Here is a 19850-nt window from a genome sequence, read left to right as displayed (position 1 = left end):
AATATATTTTCACTTATGTTTTATTCACAAATATTGTCTATAACTGAGTTAAATTTTAAAGGGGAAGTGGTTGACTTTTGAACTTTGAGAGTAGAATTTCTAAGTGGCTGATGACAAACACAGATGTCTACAAGTGAAAAAAAAACACAGGATTTTCCAAAGGCTGAGCAGGATGGAGACTACTTGCTGCTGTGCTGTCATCCCTCTTGGTTTATCGCCCTGCAAACATTTCAGTCATCTGCTCCAAGACAGAAACAATAAAACAAATGTCTTTAGTTTAATAAAAACTCTGGGATTCTGGGTTGTGCCCTGAGGCCATGGACAATTTGCCACTCACGTTGCTCATCAAGAGCAAGGGACAAAGCATATCATTAAAAATGTTTGTAGCAGACCCCCATCCTGTTGTAGTTGATGATTTCTGATAAGTAAATCTCTTTTGATTCTTTATTCTTGGGAGGCCTTCTGACATGCTGGTCTCTTGCTTGTGTTTTGGTGGTGTAGTGGTGGTGTTTTTATTGGCCTTGTAATTTATTTGGAAGAGATTTTTTAATATTTAAAGGATTTAATGGATCCTAAAAGGCATCTTATGATGAGTCAGTGATTCCCTGCAGCCAGGCAGCGGGCTTTGGCCTGGGGTTTGCAAGGTGCCTGAATACCACCAGTGTCTTGGTTTTGGTGGCAAATTGGTCTGTCTTGCACTGATGGTGGTAGTGAGTGCCCTGGAGAGAGTTCAGTACAGTCTCCTAGGGCTTCTGAGTGGGCAAGTCCTAAAATATTCCTCACTGCATCTCTGCTATGCAGCAGTGGTTTCCCTACCCCTGGCACAAGTATTACAGAACAGTAATTACTGTGTGGAAAAATACTACGTAGGCAGTAGCACTGTATGAATTCACGGTTATCGTGGCTCAACGTCATCCCTTAATTATGAGATTATGTCTTTCTGTAAATTGACCCTGAAATCTAACAGCTTTCCTGGGGTATTTCTGCTGCTGCTTTCCTGGGTTTGAGGGGAGCTTCTGTGCCAGCAGCCATTCCCTGCCGGCTGCCATGGCCCCTCTCCGTTCTGCCTCTCTTTCTGCAGTCAGTCTCTCCTGGAAATCTGAGTCTAGCCTTCCTGCTGGCTGCTTCACTCGCTGCTCCCCGTGCCAGTATTGTCGTCGCTGGCAGCACTGAAGGCCAAACAATTCCCCCAGCAAGGCGAGCAGCTCTACCAGTTTTCATTAGGGTTGTCGGTAGCTGTGGAAAATGGAAAAAAATCAGGTCATACCGGGCCAACCTTCCCCACAGGGCTGTACCTTGACACCACGACTTGGTAGCCAAGGCGGTTCGTAACTTTTTGCTGTAAACCAGCACAAGGAGCCTCCCAGCACAGCACCTCAGCTTGTGAGAAGCCCGAGTCCGGTGCCAGGGGCACTTCTGCCAACTTCGGAGCTCAAATCCCAGCGTGGGGGCGACGATATTTATACGGGACGAGACAAGAAACCGTGCAGCTCCCATTTCTTGGGGGCGGGACGGGGAGGAGCGGGACGGCGGCGGGGAGGAGCCGCTGCCCGCTTCCCCGCTCCCCGTGCACGGCTGCCGGCGCTGAGGGCTGTGCCGCCATGCCGTTCGTGGAGCTGGACACCAACCTGGCGGCCGAGCGCCTGCCGCCGGACCTGCCTCAGAAGCTGTGCGCAGCCAGCGCCGCCATCTTAGGCAAGCCCGCTGAGGTGAGTGCGGGGCCGGGGGGCGGCCGGGAGCGGCACCGGGACCGGGATCGGGATCGGGATCGGGACCGGGACCGTGACCGTGTGTGTGCCGGCAGCGGGTGAACGTGACGGTGCGCAGCGGGCTGCCCATGGTGGTGTCGGGCTCGGCCGAGCCCTGCGCCCAGCTGCTCGTCTCCTCCATCGGCGTGCTGGGCTCGGCGGAGCAGAACAAGGCGCACAGCGCCCGCTTCTTCGACTTCCTGACGGCGGAGCTGGGCCTCGGCACCGAGCGGTGAGTGCAGGCTGTGTCCCCGGGCTGTCCCCAACCTGTCCCCGGGCTGTCCCGGCCCATGGGACCGCTCTGGGCCCCGGGACATGGGGCTGGAGGTTCGGCCCCTTGCCCCGTCCCCACACGGAAAGGAACATTCTCCTGGCCCTGGGGTGCCGTCAGGATGAACACCCGACAGGATGAGAGGTGCTCGGGTGCTTCTGAAACGGACGAGTCTCTCGTAGGAGTTCAGTCTGCGTTTGGGTCTGTGCGGGTGAACTCTGGCACCTGTTTGTACTCTGCCCGCACGCAGCCTGCCTGTGCTTCTGTTAAATTAACGCCTGGAGCAGCAGCCTGCTGGAGCTTAGCAGAGATTTTCTAGCTTGCTGCAGTCCGGGCAGGGATAACAACTCGTTGTAAAATAGTAACTGATGTGTTTTTGCTCTTATACCTGATAAGGATTGTCATCCGCTTTTACCCACTGGAGCCCTGGCAGATCGGCAAGAACAGGACGGTGATGACTTTCCTGTGATCCCTCGAGCAGCCCGTGGGAAAGAAGCAATGATGAAGACAACCTAGAGGTGACCAGCTCCACTTAACTTGTCTCCTCTTGTAGCTCTAGTAGTCCTGCACTCTCACCTGTGTGATTCGATTCTGTCTTTGCAGCCTGTACCTATAAAGCTGAAGACTGTTGCAATCAGCTGTACTGATTTTATTAGAATAATTTGAGGTCTTTATCTCAAGCCTGTCCTGTAGCCCAAAGGCTCTCCAGCTGCCTGTTGCTGGAGAGCAAAAAACTCACCCTCTGGTTTTGCCATTAGCAGTCTGGTGATGGCCATGCTTACCAGGCCTAGACAAAGCTCCTTGTAGCAGTGCAAAGCTTGTTTAAATTCAGAACACATCCGGTTGTGTTGAGAATCACAGAGGTCCTCCAGTTTTTCCAGATTTCCTCATACTTAGCAATGCAGAAAGATTCTATTTTCTGTTTCCCTGTGGCAGCAGAAGGCTCTTGGGCTGGTTGAGGAGACCTGGGACATCCCTTCAAGTTCTTCTATTTTCAGGCTCCCCAACAACCCTTTGTGGATGTGATTACTGGGAGGGAGGTTTTTGCATTTATTTCATTGTTTATTTAAGGCTCATGTCAGATTTTGTGCTCCGTGGTCTACCATGGCCAGCAGCCAGTGACTGCTCCCACAAAGTTTCATTTGTCCACAGAATTTTCGTGGCTGAATATTTGTGTGGCAATGGCAGTGTGCAGAGGAGGCAGCTGCTTGTCAAGAATTGCACTGTGCCACAGGAAAATGTTTTGAAGGTTCTGCTACCGCTAGATTTAATCCCTGTCATTTACCCAGCTGTTCAAAATACTTTTCCTTGCCCCACTGTTACAGGGAGTTTAGGGAAGTTTCCGCATCTCACTGTGCCCTGTGGCTGAAGTTTTCAGCCCGCTGTCCTCTGTGGAGGGGCTGCTGTAGCTGTACACAGGTGACTTAGCACAGTGACAGCGCTCTGCCTATTGGGCCTGGGCCCTTACAACTTCAGCTGTTGTTGCACTTCACTCTGAATGGAAGCGTTTTGGTTTGTAGGACCTGCATGCTCCATCACTCTGTAACTGGAATGTGAATGGTATTTTATTAAAACAAAAGCACTGTACTTTTCATGTATAATGTTATCTCGGCCGTCCACTGATAATGAAAACTTTAATCAGTTTCCCTTCCGCTTTGTGACTTTGTCAGGTACCAGACACGGAGGCACAGAGGAGCTAAGAGCGTGGAGGTCCGTGGAAACACAAGGCTGAAGAGTACTTCTGCATTCCTTCATAATTCTGAATAGATTTTTATTTGTTTATGTCTCAATATAGTTGAAAATATCCTCTCTAATTACCATTAGAGGTTAGCTATTCCCTATACAGCTTAAATATCTTCTATGTTTGCAAAATCTCATTCAGGGCCACTGGGGGGCCCACACCTCTGATTAATAAAATTTATCAGAACCTCTTTTGGTAAGCATCAGTTATTGGCTTAGTGTGGCTTTTGTTTTCATAGGTCTCAGTGCTTAGAGATAGATACTTGGCTGCCCAGGTCTCTGCATTTTCTCAGGTCTCTTCAACTAAATGTTTTTGAAACTAGGTAATAAACAGGTGAACTGAATACGAAATACATGTAACTCAGATGTACTTTGTTGCAGGGAAGAAGGTGGGCAGCCCTGGTTATGCCACTATGGTGTAAAAGAGCTTGACCAGCTTTAGGTGAATACTCTGAAATGCAGAGAACTATGCAGCTTTAATCCTGATCCGCAAACGCAAACTGTTTCCTGGAGGTACTTCTGTGCCTTGAAGGAGCAAGCAGAAATTCTTGCCAAAGCCTTCATTTCCATAACAGAAACCTGTTCTGACCTGTACCCCAGCTCTGCTTGTTTGTGCAGCGTTGACCACTGCTGGGCATTACTGCAGGCTTTGTGCCTTCCTCTCACCGTCCGCTGTGCCCCGTGTTAGCTGTTGCCCTGGGACTTGTCTTTCCCAGCACTGCGGAACTGACCAGGCAGAGAGAGATAAAGGAGGGAAAGCTTGGAAGAGTACACCATGTAAAGATGTCTCAATAAAAGGATCCTTAGAGGTTAAATGTGACTTTCCTACCTGTTTACATGTCATAGCTGCATTCTGGTCTAGTCTGACAAAACATCCTGGAAAACTGTAAAATCACAGTGGAAGTGCTGGGTTAATAACCAGCTTGACAATTTTACGTTTCATAGAGCTTTTTTTATGAGAGCAGTTAAAATATTAATCAAGGGAACAACTTTGGTTATGAATTTTTTTTGTCTTGGCCTGAGCCAATTTAATACTTCTGGTGCTGGGGACTGTCGGTGCAGAAAGAGATGCTGATAGTCTATAAACTTGCTACTGGCTGTTTTCTTTCATGAACTGTTGGTACTGAGTATAGTTCTTATGTTCATGTTGATGTAAATAGATGGGCTATTTTTCTTACACTGAGCTAATTTTAGATTAGCTTAGTGTATTATTTTAGGCCTTTAAAGATACGCTGAGGGGCGTTATGTGGGCTAGAGTATGCGCACAAGCCTCTAGAAGCAGGAAATGTTTTCTCACATCTCTGTTGCTTATATTTGTTGGTTAGAGTAAATTAGATATACCACTCTTATCTATCATTCAAAATTAATGTTATAAAATCTCCTTCCCTTGAATGCTATGTGTACATTGTCCTGCTTCCATGGTATGGAGTCTGCCTGTCATCTGGATTTAATATCTCCCAGCCATAGTAATTTTTTTTTAACCGTTGTACTGACATCTGTAACTTCCCAGGCTTAACCTTCCAAAACTGATAAATATCTCTGCTCCCAGAAGTGGCCTCTGTTGGTTTGTTTGAGATCACTGTGTAGGCATGTTTGCATATTCAAAGGTAATGACCTGGTTTTGAAGACTGTGTAACTATTTCTTAGCATCAAGGCCTTTGAAGCAAGGACAACCTTTCTGTGTATTTACACAAGACAGAGGACCAGTGACACCCTGAAGGGCACTTCTGTCAGAAAAGTATTACAAAATCATGATAGCAGTGGAAATTACTCTGCAAGCACAATGGTGTGGTACTGCAATGTATGTGGATGGCAACCCCGTTCTTAGATGGAAAGATGGCCAGTATTTTCTCCCACAATGCATATTTCAAGTATATTTACATACTCCTGTATGTAAAATTTCACCCCAGCCCTGAGGTGTTTCTTTACCAAAAGGGAGATTACAGTACAAAAACTTGTGAAATGCTTCAGTCTGAACTGTGCCAAGCCAACACACAGCTTCTTCTTATGTTGTGTGCATATTAAGGGTTTCCCCAAACTGATTTTCCTGCTTATGCAGTTTGTAGCTAAAATTAATGATGCTAACTACCCTGCTAGACATCTAACGAAAACGAAGGGAGGTGCTAATTCAGTGAAACGCTTGAGATCGTGCTTAACTTGAGCAGTGTGGGGTGGACTCATTTTAACAATCAGTGACTTTAGACGTGATTATATGCCACTAATTGTGTGAGGCTTGAGCGTGTTCTTCACAGCCTGTGCATGCTCAGGTGCTTTCCTCACAAGGAGCCTTCGTGAGTGCTGTAGGTAATACACCTGCTCTCTGAAATTGATGGCAATATCATATTACTTCTAATTATTTGTTTCCACAAGCAGTTGCCTTAGCAAACTGTTTGCCTGAAATCACTGCTTCACATCATTATCATGCTATCGCACAGGAAAACCTCCCCTATCTCAGCCACGTAAAAGCACGTTTCCATCTCTAGCTATCCCCACAGGGAATCTGAGGCAAAACCGGGCACTTTGGGCGCTTTTCTAAACCCCCCAACGGCCGCAGCGCCCCTGACGACGGGGCAGCGCGTTCCCGCCCGCCTTCTCCCCCCCTTCCCATTGGTTGGCTGAGGGAACGCTCCCTGGCCCAATCAGCGGCCGCTTTGTTGGCGACGGGTTCCGGGGCGGTTGCTGTGGAGATCGCTGAGGAGGCGGCGGCCGCCGCTGTCCTGAGGGAGCCGCTCCGGGAGCCCCGCGGCGGCTGCGGCCCGACGGCTGCTCGGGGCAGCGGGGCGGCCCTGCCAGGTGAGTGTCCCCTCCGCCACAGCCCCCGGGGGGCCGTGAGGGGCTGCCCTGCCGTGCCCTGCCCTGCCCTGCCCAGCCCGGCGCTGAGGGCGGCTGAGCCGAGTCTGGCCTGGCCCGGCGCGGCGGGGCCTCTCCTGCCCCGCTCCCTGAGGGCACCCTGAAGGTAAACGGGGGCTCCTCCCCTCCCCCGGCTGCCTCCCAGCCCTTCCTGGGCCACCCTGCGGGCAGGGGAGTGTGGCGAGCAGTGGGAGAGGTGTCCCCGCTCCGGTTTGCGGAGAGTTACCGCGTTTCAGTGAAAGCAGCTGTCGCTAAAATGCGGCAGAGGTGAGCTTTGCGGTGTTAAAACAAACAGAAAACAAAAAATCACCCAAACCCCAAGCCTTCTTTAAACAAACACGTATTTACAGTGTATAATTCTGTGTACAGCAACAATAAAAGATGCCAGGAAATACCAGGTTACTCCCTTTGTTTCTGGTTTCGAAATAAATAATCACCCAAAGGATGTTACGGATAATTGGGAACAAGAGTCGCTTGAAATTTTTACCTAAGTTTTAACCTACTAAGGGAAAAAGAGAAGATTTTAAAGTCAAGAGGCTTTAATGGTTATTGTTGCCTTTTAGAAACGTGTTCACCTGTAATAACCACAGTTTAATAGCAAAGACACTCTTGCAACTGAAAGATTTCAAGCTGATTGTAAAGTTTTGTGGTTTGGACTGATTGTTTTTCCCCACCTAACTGATGTTGCTATGTTGCTCCGAAAGTTCTTATTGTGACTTAAGTTTATTCTGAGATATTCTGAGGCTGTTGTAACTCAGTCCGCAGTCAGGATAACGTGCACATCCAGTGCCTGGCTTAAAAAGCCCCAAACCCCACTTGCCTAGCATAGCAGTGTAAAAGCTGTATGAAGGTTGCGTCTTTGTCCTGTTTCCAGCGGCATTGCGCTATGTTTGGTTTTGTGGTCTCAATTTGTGACCACCAGAGAGGAGAGCTGCTAAATATTTGTCACAAACTTCTCATTTAAACTAAAGTAGAATTAAAATTGTTTCCTTGCCTTTTCTGTAGTTGCAGTCTCATTGGCAGTCCAGCCGTGGAAGTAAACTACTGATTGTAGACTTTACTGTTGACTTTGGTACAGCCTTGAACAAGACTATGTGATTCAGCAAAGGCATCGAATGCGTTTCTGCAGATGGGCGTATTTGTAAGTGAACTTAAAAATCCTCAGTTTAAATATCTAATTGATTTGATCGTACAGCCTTATTTGCTTAGATGTCGTGTCTGCACTTTCTGTCAAAACCTGGGGCGTTCAATACTTTTGAAAAGAGATACCATTAGTCTCTGCATGTATTTTCTACATGTGCAATATAGACAAGGGATTATTGTCTTTGATGTTTTATTAATGTTCAGTGAGTGACTTAAAAGGAAAAATGCTTTATTGCTGTGTAGTTGTCAGTCTGATTTAGCTGCAGGTAAAGTAAATAGTGTGTGGGCAAACAAAGTACCTGCTGAACTGATGAAATTAATGAAAAAGCACATTTTTTTCTACAAGCAGAATTAATCGTGATAATGTATGAATTCAATTTATACTTCAAAACTCCCACTACTTCCTGCTGCGGTTAATTTTGGAATTATTCTTCTATTAATGTGGTCTCCAATATTAAAGACAGTTTTTAGCCTGTTCTGCATGTGTCATCTCTGTTTCAGTTGATGGAAAGGCTTTATACATAACAGTGAAGCTTTTTTTTTTTCTTTAAAAAAAGCCACACAAAACTCCATAGTGTTTTGCTTTTGCTAACATGTTTCAAGCAGTTTATAGAATATAAATTTGGGTTTAATTCTGTGGAAAAACAACTTTCACACTTATAATCTGTATTTTCCCTTTCAAGCTTCTTATCAATGGTAAAAAGACAGAAAATATTAGTAGCTCTCCTGCAGAATGAAGAAATACTAGTTAGTAAAAGTTCAATTTCTAGAAATGTATAAAAATAAAAGGTCTAAGTGCGTATGCAGTGGCTGTAACTTGTAACAGGGATAGCAGTAATAAAACATTTTAAGTCAGAAGAATTTCTAGGTGCAGACAGTATTTTGAGTAATGAGTAGCCACTGTGATCTGCTGCAAAGTAACGGGACTTGGGTGGCTTTTCCATTTTTTCTTTTCCTGTTCTAGAAACCATGGCACTTGCTGATTCTTAGAGACTTGAGAGAGCACCCTGCTTTGTGCTGCAGATGAAAGGTACAGGAAAAGTTCTATGTTTTTTAATTAATGGGAGAGAAATTTCATAAGCTGTAGTGATTCATGCTCATGTAATGCCAATGTACACAAGAAGCTTTTCCTGTGTGAGTTTTTTGTCGTTTCAGGGATTCATGTTTTAAGGTTACTAGAATGTGGGTTAATTCAATATATGCTAACCAAATAACCTTACAGCTTTAACTACGTTGCCAGTGCTTCCCCTACCCCATCACCACCAGGAAAGCCATCCTGAAGTAATGAGCGTGCTTAACTTTGTAGTTTATTCTCTGTCCTTAGTTAATTTTAACTTTAATGGTTTTTTTACGTGGTAGGGCAATTTGTCTCTTGGCATGGAGAGGGCAGGGTGATGTAGGACAGTTAATTGGTTATTGCTTAAAGTAAATCTAGCCTGTCTTTTACTTCTGAATGCTTCCTTTATGGATGGAATAAATATTCTAATCCAATTTGCTTTCCAGATTTTCTAGTGTTTAGCACTCCCTGCTAATCCTGGAGAAGGACAGCGTGAATATTTACAAACATGGTAAGGGCTTATTTGACATGGTGTTCAAGATGTTTTGGAACTTGAAAACTTTCTCTTTCCGAGAAATAAGAAAGAATAAATTGTTATAATGAGATCGTTGGTTTCAGAGTGATTGTAGCAATTCATAAATTTAAGAAATCGAAAAGCATCCCTGTAATATATTTTGTGCTTTCTAGGGAAGCTATTACTCGAAAGACATTTGAAATTTTAACTTTGTTTTTAGCTGACTTTGGGGAAGAGATTTTGATGTATTATCATTTGCATATATTGTATTAGTGACGCCTAAATTCATTGCAGCTCTTGTAGCATTATGCAGGGACCTCACAATATAGTGTGTTTGCCAAGTAAAGTGTTTTTTAAAAACCAACCAACCAACCAAACAGTTTGCAAGAGAAACTGAGACTCGTGTAGATGTAACGGTTCTTGTGGAATCTCAACTGTCATTCTAGATTCGAATTGCAGCACTAAACGCAAGCTCCACAATTGAGGATGACTATGAAGGTAGCTTCAAAAGTCATAAAACACAGACAAAGGAAGCACAAGTAAGTAAACCCACAGTTTTCTGAAGTGATATAATGGGTAGGAGTTTTGTCCTCTCTTGTTGAAGAGGTTGGTTATCCATAATTTTTTGTTCTTAAGAAAGTTTTGTTAATAACTTACCTCTTCAACCTTCCTTTATCAACCTAAATTCAGTTGAGTTGTACTGAGTTAGTAAGGCTAGTGTTCTTTTGGGTGAAGACTTAATATGCAGCAGTAAGTACTATTAAAGGCACCCTATCTTTTCAGAAGCTAGTCTGAAAAATGGTGAAATAAAAGCATGAAATAATCAAATTTTGCTTAAAAATAATAATGTTGTTGTTATATTTGATAAAATTACCCTACAGAATATGTTCTGACTTTTTAAACTACAGGAAGCAGAAGCTTTTGCTTTGTATCACAAGGCTTTGGACCTTCAGAAACATGACCGGTTTGAAGAGTCTGCTAAAGCTTATCATGAACTGCTTGAGATTCGTCTTTTGCGAGAGGTCAGTGACCTTCAGAGAATGAAACTCTATAAACTGTTATTATATTTTGTATGACTTAATTTCTTATTGGCTAATTACAAATGTCAGTGTTCTCACTTGGCAAGTTTTTTGTTGCTATTTTTAGTTTGACTAATTCCTAATACTCATGTTGTATTTATTTTACTGTTTCTAGGCAGTTCTTTCTGGTGACGAGAAAGAAGGGCTGAAACATCCAGGCTTGATGTTAAAATATTCCACCTATAAAAACCTAGCACAACTGGCAGCACAGAGGGATGACTTAGAGACAGCCATGGAGTTTTATTTGGAGGTACAGTACAGCTGAAATAAAATACTGGTGCCTTGATGTTTGCAACAACTTGCCAAAATACAAGTGTACCCGTCTCAGCACACCTTGTTTGTATATAGGTCTGAGTTCTGTGTGCTTTCTGACTTTATATGCTCTCCATTCAGTCCCCAAGCCAGTAGTGTCTCAGTGTAAAACTAAAGCAGGGACGGTTTCTGTAAACAAGCAGTTATGCATGTGACCAATGTCACATCTGAAATGTGACCAATGTTGTCTGTTCTGCTTTCTAGGCTGTAATGCTAGACTCTACTGATGTCAACCTATGGTATAAAATCGGTCGTGTGGCAATAAAACTCATCCGCCTACCTTTGGCTCGTCATGCTTTTGAAGAAGGTCTCAGGTGTAATCCTGATCACTGGCCTTGTTTAGATAACCTTATCACAGTCTTGTACACACTCAGTGACTACACAAGTAAGTACAGTAGTAATCCTTTAAAAAAAAATCTGAAGAAATGTGTAATTTCATGTTAAAATATTGTAACACAATGCAATTGTAAATGAGATAAATATATTTCTCATAGGCGTGCAGTATGTTAGGATGTGGTGAAGATTTTTCCTTCATGATAAGTGATGATTTGTATGAATTCTGGTTATCCTAAAAATAAATGCCCGGTATGGTGTTTATCAATAAATATGAGTGGATCTGTATTTTGGTGTTGGATCTCTGCTTTTGGTGTTAAAATATCTTTCTTTAAAACAAAAACAAACACCACCACCAAAAAACAACAGCAACAAATACCTAACTAGCATGTTTGTTAGTTCAGTAGACAAAATCACGAGTGGTGTATAAGAGGAAGAGGAAGGGGAATGAAAACTGTCAGACCTCTGTGTTCCATCAAGTGTCAAGTGGGCTATTTTTCACCAAAGGATGTGCTGTTGACATGTTAAGTGTTTGATATGGACTGCAGGACATATTGTCAATGATAAATGAGGTCTGAATTAAGGGTATTTGAATTTTCTACTCCAGAGTCTGTCAGCTGTTAGGTCTTCCGTGACTTGCTTGGCTAACGGGATTTGATCCTTAGCAAGTCATGTTTTGACTTTGAGCTTTGGACTGTGTCTTCTGTAGCCCAGACCAGTCAATAAATAGTCTTTCAGTTTTTAGAAAGAATCACTTCACTGTTTTCAGAGTAACTGTATTGTAAATTCACTTTTGCTCCAGAAGAGCTGTCTGTCAGTCTGGAAGCTGTAAAACCGAATTCTCTGTATGTAGTTTCACATGTGAGCAAAAGCCTGGGTGGGATTCACTGCTTATTGCAGTAGTGGAAGACATTTGATAACCATGAACATGGTAAACATTTGTGCTTTACAAAATTCTAATACCGTTTGTGCAGGATTGGGAGTCTTAAAAGTTAACAAAAAATGTACAGCAAGTGTTTAAAGAAAATTAATGTGGTTTTTTTTTTTCCTAAATGTAATACTTGAGAAGAGGTTAATAGGTTGTTTTAACTGTATTTTCATGCATGTCGTTATCTGACACATTACAAAGCTATTGGTTTTGCTAAATGTCATGTTCAGATGGAGTTTAGTGGTGTATATGAAGCCCGGAAATGGGATCGTTTGAGTGAGCCAAAGTAGCAATTGACCATTCAATTTTCATTTCTCTGTCAGCATGTTTGTACTTTATCTGCAAAGCCTTGGAAAAAGATTGTCTGTACAGCAAAGGATTGGTTCTGAAGGAGAAGATCTTTGAGGAGCAACCTTGCCTCCGGAAAGATTCTTTAAGGATGTTCCTCAAATGGTGGGTGTCATCTTAGAGTCAGTGCTGAGTTTGGAGTGTGAATTTTAGGCTCAGGTAGTTCAGAAAAGCTGGTGTGATATAATGCTTTAAGCTATAACAGTGTCTTGCTGACACTTTTAAACACTTATCTTTTAAATTAAACATGTCAGGGAGAAAGTAGAGGCCCATAAAACTTATGGGATCTGCCCAAGGTAACTGAACTTTTATATTCTAACATCAGAAATGTGAAAACAGAGTATTTAGAGTGAAGATTTAGAAGAGAATGCATAACTTCACAGAAGGTTCTGTTTACTTAAAGAGATCCTGATTTATTAAGCTATCTTAGGGCTGGCTATTAAAATTAATTGCATGCTGAATTAAGCCAAGGCTTTCAGCCACTTGGCTTTTGTTTCTGGACTGTGGTATCTCTGAGAGAGTGGACTATTTTTAACTTTCAAAAATTCATTCCTAGACTTGCAATATACAAGATGATTTTCAACTCCAATTTTTTTGTGGTTACGTGAATTGTTCAGAGTAGCACTTTGGAATGAAAGGAGTTTCTCAGCAGTACATTTTTTTTTTTCTGAACCATGAATTTCTAAGTTACCACTGTTCAAGAAAGAAAACAGTACCTACCGCTTTCCTTTCATTCCTCAGTATTTGGGAAACAGAGTAGGACAATCTAAACTTATTTCTTAATTTTTAACAGAGCAGAGATTTCTGGTGGTGAACACTTTTACTGTAGGCTATAAGGTTTGCAAAATAATGTTTCTTTAATGCATGTTTTAACCCTTTATTTTTGTTATATGATAGGAAAATATAAAATGAATCTGTCTTTTAAAAAATCAAACCTTTTTCTTCATTTCTTAATATTTCCCAGTGACATGTCTATCCATAATGTAAATGTGAGTGCAGCTGAAACAGGAAGAATCATAGATGAAGCACTGGAGCTACGTAAGAAAAGACAGGCTTTGCTAGTGCGAGACAGAGAACCAGACCTCAGACTGGTCCAGCCAATTCCCTTCTTCACGTAGGTCTTCATATTTTCTGTTTCTAACAGGTTTATCAGAAGCTACTTATGCTGACATCTGTGTTGCACTTTAAGCTTATTCAGAAGGCTTTTGTTGCTTAAAAAAAAAAAAAAAAAAGAATACTTCCATATTTTATGAGTCTGTAGGTTGTTTTGGTCTGCTTACAATTTTATTGTAAGCCACATATCTATCAACTTTCAACCTTTGAATTAGAACTTCAGACTGATGTTAAAAAATCTTAACTGAGAATGATTTCGCAATCATTCCAGCTGTATTACTGGATTTTTTTTTGACTAGTTTGTACAAGAACTTCAAAGTAAGTTTAGGTTTTAAAAAAACATTTTTTACTATTGGTATGCTGAAAACTTGTGAACAAATTGCTGTTCTTTATTTGCAGCAAGATATAAGGATACTATTAAGTTGTTAAATACTTCTTTATTAATGTATAAAGGGTTATTTTTTATTGCACATTTTCGTGGAACATTGATGGACTCTGCATGTAGGTTGTCTTGCAGAGAAGCTACGTCTACTTGTAGATAAGGGTGATTTTTTACTGTTGTTGATTAAATGCAGAATCTGAAAATGTTTCTTTTGACACTGCTTTCTTTTTTTCACAGTTCAGTACAGAGTAATTTAATTTCCTCAGCAACTACTGCATAGATCTTTTATTCATGAAAGACATTTTCTGAGACTAGGCACACTGACTGACATTTCCTTCCTACTTCAGCTGATGCACCAGTTTCCTCTGAAAACTTTTCTCTGTTGCCATATTTTGTTCTTTGTTTTATAGTGGTGCATTCAAGAAGCAAAGATATTAAGGACCTCTCTTCCAGGCCTGGAACAGTCAATGGTCCACATGACAAGAATACTAGAAGATATTCTCCAGCCTCTCTAGCTGTGTAGCAGATTTTGACTCTCAGATTACATGTATTCTTCTTCTGAAAAAGCTGTTCTTGCTACCTCTAATTATTAGGGAAAGACAATGTTGAATGCTATTAGGCTTGTAAATACAATTTAAGAAATAATGTGAAAGAACTAGTGAAGTTATGATACCGTTGTGTTCTCATGTGCAGATGGAAGTGTTTAGGAGAAGCTTTACTTGCCATGTATCACCACCTCACAACATGTGATCCTCCACGACCCAGTCTGGGAAAGAGAATTGATCTGTCAGAGTACCGAGACCCGGTTCAACATTTGATTGTTTCTCCTACCTCTACTCCTGTCAGTGTTATTCAGCCAACTCCTGTCAGCACTAGTGCAGTGGTGACAGTTGCAGATCCTGTGTTATCTTATACTCCAGCAACAACTAATTTTCCAAGCCACAGTCAGAATGTATTGGAACCAGGAGCTACTGTAGGTGAGCAAGGTACTTCAGTTTAAGATTCGTGATTTTTCTAGCTTATCTGGGTACTAAAAGCGCTACAGAAAAGCACTACAGAATACACTGGGAAATACTGTCTCTGAACTGCTTGTTGGTGGATTCAGAAACTTTTTAGCATGTGTATAGCATAGAACACAACTTCACTTTTTTTCTACCAAATAAAGTTATCTGTTACCTGTTTGCACTGGAAAAGGTAAGCCACCTATACTGTCTGAAAATCACTGACTGGCAACTCAGACATGGGATGAGTGTTCAGGACAGTGGACTTCTTTCCTATCTAATGGATCTGGGAGTCAGGTTGGTTTGTTTTTAATTGTTACACCAGTGCAGGAGTATCTAACCCCTCCTGTTTTTGTTCTATTGACTTATGCTTCTAATCTCAGACTGAAAAAAGGAAGAATCATATCTCCTTTCCAGCAGTGTTGCATATCGAACTGCTGATGGTGTAGAGTCTTGGATTCCTTAGAAATGAATGAGCAGTTGCATAAAAAGATAAGACTTGGTTATTCCGCTTTTATGTGTAACTTTAAGGACCTGAGAGAACCAAGCTGTCAGCTATATTTATTTGAAACTTGTAGCAAGAGGTTTGAATATTTTATTGTGTAGTTGTATTATGTATTTACATATCTAAAACTCTCAAAGAATTACCAGTATTGATATTCATGGGAATTTACAAGTAGTGTTGGAGGTAAAGGCAGACTCCTCTGATTCTCATTGCAGAAGCTTCTTGAGACTAAAATAATGATTTCTAATGAATAATTAAATGCAGAGTTTTCAGTAAGAAGTCTGCTTTTTGCTTCAGAACAGCATTTTTAAGCAAAATACCATAGCCAGTTTATATTCTGTTGTTTTTTAAAAAATTTTATGCTGTTTTCAGAAGGAAAATAGAGTATTCTATTCTAGAGTACCTTCTCATTATTTTTTTCTAAAAAGGTTATCCACTTCTTTGTCAGTTTAATCTGTCAGTATTTCTTTCTTTCTTTTTTTTTTTTAATTCTGTTTTCAGGTGATATATCTGCAGGAGATAAATCCAAGAAAGGGGTGAAGAGAAGGAGAATTACAGAAGATAGTGGTGAAACAGCAAAACGGAGATCTGCTAGAGTCCGAAACACTAAGTGTAAAAAAGAGGAGAAGGTTGACTTTCAGGAGCTATTGGTGAAATTCCTTCCTTCCAGGTATGGTACAGAAATAACTTACATCTTGGGAGTATCAAGAGCTAATTAGAGGAGGCTGTTTGGGCTTCAGGTTGGTTGATGTGGCTCAACCTTAAAACCACTATATCCATGCTATTTTTTAAAGGACATGCAATGCAGTTTCTCGTAAATTTAATAAAACTGTTTTTAGTGAAAACTACTACAACCTAATTTACAAACTAGAAAGCTTTTGTTAATGTGAAACAATTAGAAGACAATGCAGACAATGGTTTAGAAGACAATTAGAAGACAATGTCAAATTGGGCAGGATCAACAAACAAGGTGTTCTTGGTTTGGACAAAATTTGGGAACTGGATGTAAATCTGAGTGTGCTTCGGTTACTGTGCTTTCACAATTAAAATATACACAATGTGCCATGCTTATGTTTGGTTTATTCGTGAAATAAAGAATGATGACTTTGTTGGTATAGTGTTTTTTGCCCCCCGCTTTTATACAGGTTAAGAAAATTAGATCCAGAGGAGGAGGAAGACCCTTTCAATAACTATGAGGTGCAGTCAGAGATCAAAGAAGAGAATTTCCAGCATGTTGGACCACATAGAATGTCATTTGATTCTACAACTTTTATGGAATCTGGTAAGGATTTCATTATAACAACCTTTTCTCTGTTGTTTATTTCATCTTGTATGCTTTATTTTCTGTATTTTCCTATCTTACATCTAAAAGATGCAAATAAATATGCTATTTAAAAAGTATAACTTCATGGCGAGGAGCTATGTTGATTGGTAATGTAATTTTATTGAAGTCTTGGAGACTATTTACTGTGTGTAAGAGCTGTATTGCATGGAGTTTCCCACTTAAGCATATTAGGATACTTAGTTACGCATTTATGCAGTGCAGGAGGACTGCTGTGGCCTTTTTGTAAGCTTAGTGCAAAATATGCTGTTGAAACTAATTTGTTTCAAATCATGGTTTGTCTTGACCTCAATCATGTTTGGCTTTGTGTTTATGTGCTTTCTAGAGAAACAGGATGTTCATGAATTCTTGCTGGATAACCTAAACAATGGTGGGATCTTGGAACTCATGATGAGATATTTGAAAGTCATCAGCCAAAAGTTCCTGGTGAAGTGGCCTCCTGGCTTGTCTGAGGTGGTCCTTAGCATCTATAATAGCTGGAGAAAGCACAGCAGTAGTCTTCCCAATCCATTACTGAGGGACTCAAGTAATCAGCATATCAAGGTAATGCAACATTTTTCTGTATTACACTTTCTGTTTCGTTGCCGACATGTTTCTCTCTGTGCACTGAAAGTACCTAACCAAAATCCAGCAATTAGCTGCAGGCTTTCCTTAGCTCTTTCTGGGGAGCTGCTTGTGCTAGCCGTTGCATCTTCCGTAAACTGTGGTATACCTACTGCAGCTCATGTAACTGTTTGTTCGTGAGCTCCTGAACATATCTGTGTGATACTGTATGCAAGAATACTCTGTATATAGACAGCATGTGCGTATATAAGCATATAGATGTAATTTGTATGTTAGATACTGTTAGATAGTTTTTATTCGTTTATTCTGTTGTTGCTCTTTCTTTTCCTTCCCTCCCTTTGCTTCTGATATGACAGAATTATGTTTTGTTCACATTGTTTGAGGGTCAGCATTTCTGCTCTAAATAAAGTAAAAAAAAAAAAAAAAAAAAATGCAGGCTATATTAGAAGCAAGCTACAGTGACAAATGGAAGTAAAATAAATATGTATTTAATATCAAGTGTTTCTACTGATTTTTCTGAAAACTGTGCTCCACTGATTTAGTTTAAAAAAACAAAAACATAGTATTATGTAGCAGATGTTAAAATTTGTATACATCTGGTATGTAACTATTGTATTTCTGTGTATTTTCATGTATACATACCCTTTTTCTGAACAAATTTAAATGTTTATAAATGTGTTTATTGGGTTGTCACTATGATTGCATAACATCTTGCTAGTATGTAACACTTCGTGTTATGCCATTTAAAAGAAGAGAAACCATGAGGACAGTGACTTTAATCCTTGAATGTATTTTAAACTCATTCTCTAAACTATCCTGAGTGTAATAAGTTTGGGGTTTTTAAGGCTACAAAGGGCTATTCTGGTAACATGCACTATGGACCTCTGAAACTTTTCGTAAGCACCTAGATTTTACAGACAGATCTGTAGCCCTGTGAATGTAATCAGCAAATAGTATATTCTTCACTGCACAAAACCACCTGGTAGATATCCATGGTGACATGATTTTTATCATACTTCTGAACTTTATCCATCAAGCATTAATAAGCTGGTAAGACTAGAATACATATTCAATCTCATGGAGATGATGACATTTTTACAACTCAAATGTCAGTGCTGCTACCATATTCTGAATTATTTGTTTAATATCTTTGCACTTCTTTTGCAGGATATGATGTTGATGAGCCTTTCCTGCATGGAACTGCAATTAGATCAGTGGCTACTGACAAAAGGAAAGAGCTCTACAGGTGAGAGTCAGGTGTTTCTTTCCTCAGAATAAAAATGCTATAGGTAAATGAAGAAATTTTTCTAGGAATTCACTGGATTTGGGAGTTATCTTTTCTTAAAATACAGAACTGAAAGATGCGTATTATAGGTCTATCAATTGTTTGTCTTCAAGTAGATCAGTACTTTTGAAACATTTGTATGTGGGACTCTTTTCATGGGATGCTAGTAACCTTATCGTAAAACAATTGATTTGCAGTTGCTCCCCGGAATTGCCCTGCTGCCTCTGTCAATGGAAAGTTTGGTCCTGACTTCCCAGGAATTCATTTCTTGGGAGACCTTCTTCAGCTGTCATTTGCATCCTCACAGCGAGATTTATTTGAGGAAGGCTGGATGGAGTTTGTCACTCGGGTGTATTGGCTGAAAGCTCGCTTTCTAGCACTTCAGGTTTGTTTTATGTGTGATTTAAAAAATAAAACTTCTCCCAGCAATTAAAAAGTAATGTTGTCCAGAAATGCTGCAGTTAATTTGGAAAATGAGAGTTGTTTTAGGGCTATTGCCATCTTTTCTTCAGATACAGAGTTATCTTCTGCCTGTGCAGCTTGCATTTCATTTCATTTGTGACCACTCAACTTCAGTATGTACTTCGGTTGGACAGAGCAAATGGAATGCATTCACTTTGCAGAATGAAAGAATGTTTCTTGACTCAGTGTTTTGATTTGTACAAATGGAAGGATTATTTCCACTGTTTTATGCTTCTGTGTTCTTAAAAGAATGGTATTTTAGTCAATCTAAATTAATCTTTCATATTCATGCAACTTGAATTCTGTTTCTCTGATTTAACTCCTATGAAAGTCACTGCTAAGATGCATTTATTTTTTTTGGTTTGGTTTGGATTTGTTTTCATGTGGGAGGATGTGCAATAATCAAACAGGCAGTGCCTGCACTGAATTTATACACTTTGTACGTGTTTGGAAAACCTTGCTGCAGACAAAACTGTTGAGGTTCATTGTGTGTTTTCTCTTTTTTTCTCTCCCCACTGTACTGTGTCTGTAGGGAGACATGGAACAGGCACTTGAAAACTATGATATCTGCACTGAAATGCTACAGAGCGCCACTGCAATGCAAGCTAAGGCTGACAATGAATGCATCACAATACGCTTACCTAATCTACATGTTGATTCTGTTGTTTCTTTAGAAGAGGTAAGAATTGACTTGCAGTGTTCTACCTCTTCCAGTTTCAAAGGTCATCTATGAATTAGCTCTTTTGTCATGGAAATATTACCATATCTTTTCTAGATTTTTTTCTAAGAGTGAAGGAACAGGTTCATAGTTTAATGATGATGTTATGGCCAACATCTTTTCAAGCAGATGCCTTTTAGAGCTGTTTATCCTGT

General features: G+C 40.8%; 2 protein-coding genes and 1 long non-coding RNA gene across 8 annotated transcripts in view; 2 read left to right on the top strand and 1 right to left on the bottom strand.

Annotated features, from left to right (window-relative positions):
- Positions 1-295: 295 nt before the first annotated feature.
- On the bottom strand, positions 296-1463 carry LOC106018332 (uncharacterized). Its single transcript, XR_001192361.5, has 2 exons — positions 1334-1463; positions 296-1236 (listed from the first exon to the last, which is right to left on the bottom strand). It is a non-coding gene; the product is annotated as an uncharacterized lncRNA (long non-coding RNA).
- Positions 1464-1517: 54 nt separating this feature from the next.
- Positions 1518-3965, top strand: DDT (D-dopachrome tautomerase). The gene is made up of 4 exons (XM_005023532.6): positions 1518-1709; positions 1805-1980; positions 2416-2537; positions 3690-3965. Exons 1-3 carry the CDS (start codon positions 1602-1604, stop codon positions 2486-2488), a joined length of 357 nt encoding a protein of 118 aa, XP_005023589.2. The 5' UTR covers positions 1518-1601; the 3' UTR covers positions 2489-2537; positions 3690-3965.
- A 2429-nt stretch (positions 3966-6394) lies between these two features.
- Positions 6395-19850, top strand: part of CABIN1 (calcineurin binding protein 1) — a 109123-nt gene continuing 95667 nt past the window's right edge. For 3 of the 6 annotated variants that reach the window (XM_072024354.1, XM_072024356.1, XM_027470066.3), the window contains exons 1-17: positions 6395-6552; positions 7615-7750; positions 8717-8782; positions 9256-9320; positions 9770-9862; positions 10232-10345; positions 10518-10652; positions 10919-11099; positions 12299-12428; positions 13288-13437; positions 14512-14795; positions 15826-15994; positions 16470-16606; positions 16992-17209; positions 18398-18476; positions 18713-18900; positions 19510-19656. In XM_072024354.1, the coding sequence (XP_071880455.1) occupies positions 9318-9320; positions 9770-9862; positions 10232-10345; positions 10518-10652; positions 10919-11099; positions 12299-12428; positions 13288-13437; positions 14512-14795; positions 15826-15994; positions 16470-16606; positions 16992-17209; positions 18398-18476; positions 18713-18900; positions 19510-19656 (2028 nt within the window). In that variant the 5' untranslated portion in view covers positions 6395-6552; positions 7615-7750; positions 8717-8782; positions 9256-9317. Of the gene's footprint in view, positions 6553-7614; positions 7751-8716; positions 8783-9255; positions 9321-9769; positions 9863-10231; positions 10346-10517; positions 10653-10918; positions 11100-12298; positions 12429-13287; positions 13438-14511; positions 14805-15825; positions 15995-16469; positions 16607-16991; positions 17210-18397; positions 18477-18712; positions 18901-19509; positions 19657-19850 lie in introns of all 6 variants that reach the window. The other 3 variants (XM_072024353.1, XM_072024355.1, XM_072024352.1) reach the window with 1 other exon arrangement.

The sequence above is a fragment of the Anas platyrhynchos genome, chromosome 16 (assembly GCF_047663525.1).
Source record: "Anas platyrhynchos isolate ZD024472 breed Pekin duck chromosome 16, IASCAAS_PekinDuck_T2T, whole genome shotgun sequence".
Classification (NCBI taxonomy): domain Eukaryota; kingdom Metazoa; phylum Chordata; class Aves; order Anseriformes; family Anatidae; genus Anas; species Anas platyrhynchos.
The sequence above is the reverse complement of the archived record's forward strand: the minus strand, read 5'-3'. Positions and strand labels throughout refer to the sequence as shown.